The sequence below is a fragment of the Denticeps clupeoides genome, chromosome 17 (genome assembly GCF_900700375.1).
Source record: "Denticeps clupeoides chromosome 17, fDenClu1.1, whole genome shotgun sequence".
Classification (NCBI taxonomy): Eukaryota; Metazoa; Chordata; class Actinopteri; order Clupeiformes; family Denticipitidae; genus Denticeps; species Denticeps clupeoides.
In genome coordinates this window covers 1,935,801-1,943,519 of record NC_041723.1, presented here as the reverse complement: position 1 = coordinate 1,943,519, position 7,719 = coordinate 1,935,801, and the positions used below count along the sequence as shown (strand labels likewise).

General features: G+C 52.1%; 1 protein-coding gene across 1 annotated transcript; it reads left to right on the top strand.

The window, feature by feature from the left end:
• The first annotated feature begins 1,117 nt into the window (after window positions 1-1,117).
• Window positions 1,118-4,358, top strand: lrrc4.2 (leucine rich repeat containing 4.2). The gene is made up of 2 exons (XM_028958313.1): window positions 1,118-1,913; window positions 2,017-4,358. The coding sequence occupies exon 2, from the start codon at window positions 2,133-2,135 to the stop codon at window positions 4,062-4,064; it is 1,932 nt and encodes a 643-aa protein (XP_028814146.1). The 5' UTR covers window positions 1,118-1,913; window positions 2,017-2,132; the 3' UTR covers window positions 4,065-4,358.
• Window positions 4,359-7,719: the final 3,361 nt, after the last annotated feature.

The window sequence follows — 7,719 nt, the reverse complement described above, 5'->3', positions numbered from 1 at the left end:
AAAGCCACACAAAAACCCACACACATATTGTCATTCTGTGTAGTCTGGGTAAGTGGAGCGGTGAGAGCTCGGACGCCCGCAAAATGGGGACGACGAAGACTGCACCGGCAGCGCATTTATAAAAAAAAAAATTCTGAATCAGGAAATGCTACAAAATGTGCTAAAACCTCCAGCCCGGGCCTCGGATATTACGGAGGAGCGGTAGAATATTTACTGCTAATTATTCTTCCCTTGATTGCTTTTGCATTACCAAAAGAAAAATGATTAAAAAAAAAGACGTCCTATGACGTCTGTGCCGGGACTCGGCAGGAAGCCTGCTGGCCTGTCAGAACAGCGATAAAGTTCCCCAGATGACTGACTCCTGCGTCGCCCACTTAACGCCCGCAGGCAACGTTTAAAAAGGTTTTTTTTTTTTTTTTTTTTTTTTTCGCCAACGATTGATTTAAACAGATGGGGCCGAAATTCGTTTTTTTTTGTCACGTAAATTGCAGACGTTCCTTGGCTGCGTGCAACAGGAACCACGAGGCGCGCGTGCACGTGGGTCCGTGATGAAGAGGCTTAGAGAGAATGTACGTCCCTGGAACTGAATCAAGTCATTATGCTCTGTGCGTGTGTGTGTGTGTGTGTGTGTACGTGTGTGTGTGTGCTGACTTGGCTCCTCGCTGGCCAGTTCAGGGCATTCTGATGAAAGGGCAGAAGACGCGGCCGCGTGTCTTTAAGGAGAGAAAGAGGAGGAAGGAGAACGAGGGCCAAGTGCCGTGGGAAGGTAGACGTAAGTCCCTCCTCTGACAGTCAAACTCACGTCGAATGACACGCACACACACACACACACACACACACACACACACACGCCGATCCGTACTCGTCTCCGTCCGGCCTGCGTGAGGATCGCTTCTACCTGCTTCTCCTTCGCCGAGGCTCCCGCGAACGGCGGGTAAAATCCGGACGTGGTGGAAGGACGGTGATGGAGAGACCTTAACCAGGAGAGGAAGCATCGAGGCACGGCGAGGGGGAGAGAGCGGGAGTGCGAGGAAGGCAGAGCGACGAGAAGAGTGTGTGTGTGTGTGTGTGTGTGTGAGGGGGGGGGGGGGTTGGATGTGTTAATACACGAGAACGCCGCATCAAACCGACGCACGGCTCGGCCGGGGATGCGTCAGCGGTGCGTCCACGTCCCATCTGAAGGACAAAAGGAGGAGAGAGCCGCGGCGTGAGAAAGGGGGGGGGGGACCTGCGCCAGGAGGCGGACACGCTGCTGCTGCCGCCGCCCGCGGGGTGGACCGGTTCCTGCCGCCGCCACCACCGCCGCCAGGGGAGAGGCTGACCGCCACAACTTCCTACCTCGACCGGGAGCGTCGAGCCGGCTCTCTCTCCACCTCCCCCCCTCTCACCGACACCACCCTCCGGAGGAGCCGACGGATTACCGCTAACGGCGCACGCCGAGGGACGCCGGGGGCTCGTTTGGAAAAAGGCGGCATCCATTAGGGCGAATCGGGGACTTGGGATTCTTCTCCTTCTTCTTTCTTCTCCTCCCTTGGTTCTCCATTGATCTTTTTTTTTTTTGACACGTGCCACCTCGTCCTGAGCGGGGGGCTTCTCTCTCTCTCTCTTTCCTTTTCTCCTTTGGCGAGAATGAGCGCGCGGCTTCGGCCGGCGGGGAGGATGAGGGTCCACGCACCTGCGTAACTCGCCGGGCCTCGGCCGGCCCGTCTTCATGTGGCTCCTGTCCGGATCTAACAGGAGCCATTTTGCTGAGTTGCTTCCCCGCGCACTCGCTCACTTTTTCCGGGAGGGATGTAGAGGGAAGAAGACGCCCCGGCCGCCGCGGAGGAATATGAACGAATGTGATGCGTTCGGCGCTTGACCAGAGCAAAGGGGATTTTAAAGGGTCTCGCAAAAAAAAAAACCCTCATGAGGTAGGCTGTCACGTCTCTTAACTTTTTTTTTTGGTTTCTTTTATTCTGCTTCATGTATGCCCTCCTCCCCGATCCCCTCTCCCCTTTTGGTTTCTACAAACAGCTCCGTTCTGCTTTGCTGATGGAAAAAAGAACCCGAGCCTTGCTCAAACCGGGGTAGGGCCAGTTCGTCCCCGAGCCGAATCCCCACACCATGTTGAATTATGAACGTGCCACATCATGAGTCTCCTGGGGCAGGTAACTGTGCACCGTACCTGGAACGCAGTCCTGCTCTGTGCAGTCTACCTCGTGGTGCAAGCGTGGTGTGTGCTGGCGTCCACCTCAGGGCCTCAGAACTGTCCGGCCGTCTGCTCCTGCGGCGGCCAGCTCGGTAAGGTGGTGTGCACCCGCCGGGGCCTGGTCCGCGTGCCCCCGGGCATCCCGTCCAACACCCGCTTCCTCAACCTGATGGAGAACAGCATCGAGATGGTGGAGGCGGACACCTTCCGCCACCTGCGCCACCTCGAGGTGCTGCAGCTGGGCAGGAACTCCATCAGGCAGATCGAGGTGGGCGCCTTCAACGGCCTCGCCAGCCTCAACACGCTGGAGCTCTTCGACAACCGCCTCACGGTCATCCCGAGCGGGGCGTTCGAGTACCTGTCCAAACTGCGGGAGCTGTGGCTCAGGAACAACCCCATTGAGAGCATACCGCCGTATGCGTTTAACCGCGTGCCCTCGCTGATGCGACTGGACCTGGGCGAGCTGCGGAAGTTGGAGTACATCTCGGACGGCGCTTTCGAGGAATTGCATAACTTGAAGTATCTCAACCTTGGAATGTGTAACCTGCGCGAGATGCCAATACTCTCGCCGCTCGTAGGACTAGAGGAGCTTGAGGTTTCGGAGAACTACTTTCCTGAAATCAAGCCTGGCTCCTTCCAGGGCCTAAAGGCCCTCAAGAAACTGTGGATTATGAACTCCAGGATCTCGACAATTGAGCGGAATGCTTTCGATGATGTCACAGCCCTGGTTGAACTCAACCTGGCTCACAACAACCTTAGCTCGCTTCCCCATGACCTTTTCACCCCCTTGAGCTACTTGGTGGAGCTGCACCTGCACCACAACCCTTGGAGATGTGACTGCGACGTGGTGTGGCTCTCTGGGTGGCTGCGGGAGAACATCCCCACAAACTCCACCTGCTGTGGACGCTGTCATACTCCATCCCACATGCGTGGACGCTACTTGGTGGAGGTCGATCAGACTACCTTCCAGTGCTCAGCGCCATTTATTGTGGACGCACCCCGAGACCTAAACATCTCAGCAGAACGCGTTGCGGAGCTGAAGTGCCGCACCGCGGCCATGTCTTCGGTGCGATGGCTGCTGCCCAACGGTACGGTGCTGACACATGGCTCCAACCACCCACGGATTTCAGTGCTGAACGACGGCTCCCTCAACTTCTCTAACGTGCTGCCCTCGGACACGGGCATCTACACGTGCATGGTGACCAACGTGGCAGGGAACTCCAACGCCTCGGCCTATCTCAACGTGAGCACGGCTGAGCTCAACACGTCCAACCTCAGCTACTTCACCACAGTGACGGTGGAGGTGGTGGAGCCAACGTCGGAGGAGGCGGCCAAGCCCAAAGCAGTCACGGCTTCGCCGTCGGTGTTTCAGCCTGTCTTCATCTCCACACCCACCGTGCTTCTCCAGACTCCCAAGCAGGTGTCAGTGCCCACCTCTCCCAGAGGCACGGCCCGACCCCCCTCGCCCAGCCTGGACGACATGATGAAGACCACCAAGATCATCATTGGCTGCTTTGTAGCGGTCACGCTGTTGGCGGCCGGCATGCTTGTTGCATTCTACAAACTGCGCAAACGGCACCAGCACCGGAGCACCGTGGCAGCTGCCAGGACTATAGAGGTCATTCAAATGCAGGAGCAAGAGGTCCAGAACCCGGGCGCCTCGGGGAGCAGCATACCGGGAGAATGCCTGCGAGACCTCAACAGCACTTACAAACCCTACAGCAGCTACAAGACGGCACACGGGGCGCACTGGATAGAGAACAACATTGGCAACTCGCTGCACCGCTCGCGGCCCGCCACCATCAGCACCATCCACGAGCCCTACCTTATAAAATCCCACACCAAGGATAAGGTGCAGGAGACCCAAATTTAACTCCCCATCTGCTCATGCAATAGAATGCACAAAAAAAAAAAAAAAAAAGACAGCCACTTCTTTTGTACAAAGTGCAACACCGAGACTGTTTTTCTTGTACATGCTTATACATAAATATATGACAAATCCAAAATATATAAATGAATCACTATGGGATGGTGAGTATATAAAATGAACAACAAAGAAGAAAAAATTTAAGCTATTTTCTAACTCGTAACTTCTATTTAAGGTTTGAGGGATGTCAAATTGTGACGTGTTTGAGGGGCGTGTAAAAAAAAAAAAAAAAAAAAAGGGCCTTCTGTGATTCTTAGGCCACGCTAGGTAGGATGCAGTAGACCCCGTTTAAGCCCAGACCAGTTCCTTTCAAATGAAAGACAAGGGGAAATGGTGCGGAGGAGCGCGCTCCGAAACTGTCCCTCTGCAGGTTCGTCTTGTGAAAGCTGACGTTGAGTTTGCACCGTGCCAAATGTTGTACTGCACTTGCAATAATGCCGTTGCAAAAGGGAAGCCCTGCGGATCCGGGGATGGCGCTCGTTGTCAGCCGACCGCTTCTGGACCGCAACGTATTTCTGCAGCTAGCGCTTAACTCTGTGTTTGCCGAGCATCCAGCCTGGTTTCCGCTCCCGCATTCACTCACCGCGGTTTTGTACCTTGCGAAGAACAAGAGCGCTAAAAACCCTTTTCTCGTGCCCCTCGGCGGTCAAGGTCCCTGAGAGGCCTGCAATCTCAAATCGCGGCTAACCACCCTGATTTGTTCCAAAAACCGATGCACACGACATTGGTTGCTTTAGGTATTTGTTTAAAACTCCTTCATCACGGCTTTTGTAGCTTTTAGGGCTAATTTAGCTGATGCATTACAACAGTTGCCTCAGATTAGCTGTGAAAGGGCTCAATGGGATTATTTTTCCTCGAAAGAGCAAATCCTAGGTACAGTGGGTCGGTTGGTTGTTTGCTGCAAGTGAGAAAAAAAAATGAAGGAAAAAAAAAAGAATATATATATATATATATATATATATATATATATATATATATATATATATATATATATATATATATATATATATATATATGCGCGCTTAAGCTTATTCACTGGTGAGAGGAAAATGAATATGAATGTTTGGATCATGGGCTGTCCTCTTTTGAGATCATTGAAACAGTGACTTTGTTATGTTTCTGGTTTCTTCTTTTTTTTTTTTCATTATTTCAAGCAACACTATTTTTATGAGGAGTCTACGGAAGTTACAAAAATAAAAAAAAACAACATTTGGTTTGTATTTCTGGAAATGTTTTCATCCCCCCGTCTGCCTTATCTCCCCGAGTCCTTTTGTCGGCACGGAAACATTTCTGCTGCTTGCGTGTTGGGCTGAAAGATGACGGAGGCTTTCAGAGGCATTTTTTTTTTTTTCGTTTTTCTGAAGCGGCTGAATGAGACACTACGATGGGTGTCTGGCGGGGCAGATTTCAATCTGCGATAGTCGGGCTCGGGGCGTACTGAACAGCGAAAGCAATTCTGCGCCGAACCCCTGGGTGTGCAAAAAAAAAAAAAAAAAACAACACATGTGCTGGTACTAACGAAACAATGGCTGCAATTCTGCAGGATTTCAGCGCATACGTGCAGCTCAACACTTAAACACACCCACTGCATAGAAGCGAGTGTGTGACGCGTGCTCGTCACTCTCTGGAAAGTTGCCTGTATTTAAGCGTGACCGGACTTGATTGTTAAGTGTAATGGAATCCGGTCGTTTGATGACCCGTGGCTAGTGGGGGTGTCGTCTTTGTGTAATTGCACTGGTGCAGAAATCAAGGCGGAGCCTTCAGCACTTTAAGACAGTAGGCCTATCCCCCCTATTCATGTTCCGGGCCCCTTCGTTTCAGTTCACAGGCACGGGATGGTTGAGGCCATCGCTCTGGGAAGTTCAGCGCTCCTGTCCTCAGCCCTTCTCTCCTCCTCCGTCGGCTGATGTTGTTCATTGTGACCCAATTTTCCTCTAAACGGATTAGTCTGTTTCTGAAGCTCTCAGGGTTCTGCTTCTCTTCACTCTGCTCCCTCTCGGCTCACGTCCGACTGTGACCGGATGAGGGCTCGTCTCCCCTCAAAATCCAGAGGTGCCCAGGTTTCTGGATTAATCCCGTTTGGCACAAATTAAAAAAAAAATCCTTGTGAATCTTCCATTTTACTGTCCATGTACCATATTTGTAATACTAATACGAGATTGCTAATAAATTTCCCCAATTTCTTTCCTTAAGTCCTACTCTTAATGCCACGATGTGGCGTTTTGTGTTACACTTTGACCATATTTGTCCATTATTCCTAATTAATGATTAGTTGCACTCTTTTGCAGTTACAAATCTTTGCATCGCACCTGTGTAGAATAGGGTTACACGAGCTTGTCACCCACAAATTCTAGTTGGGACAGAGAGATGGTGTCTCACCACACACACACACACACACACACAGAGAGCAAACATGAGTGTTTCAGGGTGACACACACACCAGATTTTTATCAATTAATGAAGTTTTCCTTGCCTTGTCCTGCCCCTCTGTGCCCGGATGGCCGACTTTGTGCTCCGACAGCCATTGTGGCCAATGATGCGTCGACCGTGGGCCACCAGCAGGCCAGGCCGCAGACGCTCATTTGAGGACGCGGGACAGAAGGCCGGGGACCATTCACCAAGTTCACTTAAAACACAGCTGGCACATTTTATTAAAAACGAGCTCGCAGTTTGGAGGTGAGGCCGGATCTCCCGGTTCACCCTGCTGGCGTCCTGGTGGTCCCCGCAAGACGTCTTCATTTCAGGGACTACCGGGACTGTTTTAGGAGAGTGCCGTCGTCCTGTTGATGGAGGGAGAGGGAGTTTGTGCTCTTTTTTTTCAGCAAAATCGGTGTTATAAGGGACTGATGTGGCCAAACAGAGCGAATAAATTTCCATTCGCTCCTCTCTACCTGTTCGTGCCAGAACTCCTCCTCTGGTTCCTGCAGCTGGAACGACAAAGAGGCGGAGAGAGAGAGAGAGAGAGAGAGAGACCGTGCCATGCACACGTGTGTTTTTAGAACTCAACCCTTTCCACGCTCTCCTGCGGGACGCTAAAGACTCTGACTCAGATCCTCTGATCTCGGTGAGCCGAAGACGCATCGTCTCGTTCATTAAGGAGGCAAAGCGTCGGTCCCCGCCCCGCTCAGCTACTCAGCCAGGAGCCCTGGGGGCGAGAAAGGGGGGGGGGGGGGGGGGGGGTATTCCGGTGGGATTCCCGAGTCAATTTCACTAATTATCGCGTGACAGGAAAAAACGGCAACCGGACAGGCCCTGAGCGGGGATCGATAGATCATTTTTAAAAAAAAAAAATTTGCCTGCCTGGCATGATTGAGGATGTGTGGCGCTGTGCGCCGGAGCAGGCCGGTCAGGCAGGACCTGACAGTAGAGAGGAGTTGGTGAGAGGGTACCAGGGAGAACTGGCCTTTTCACACGCTTAAAAAAAGTGCAAGTGACGTCATCGTGCCAAAGACGATCTCAAAAGGCCTTTTCTGTGTCGCACACACAATGGATGCGTCCTGTTTCTGCACATGAACCTTCCCAGAACCCATAGTAGGTGAAAAGGTACAAGCTTTCCGTAAAGAAGGTGAACTATAAAACGATAGTCTACATGTATTTTATT

Excerpts from the sequence above, each read along its gene's own strand:
- lrrc4.2 (XM_028958313.1), top strand. The coding sequence starts at position 2,133 with ATGAGTCTCCTGGGGCAGGTAACTGTGCACCGTACCTGGAACGCAGTC.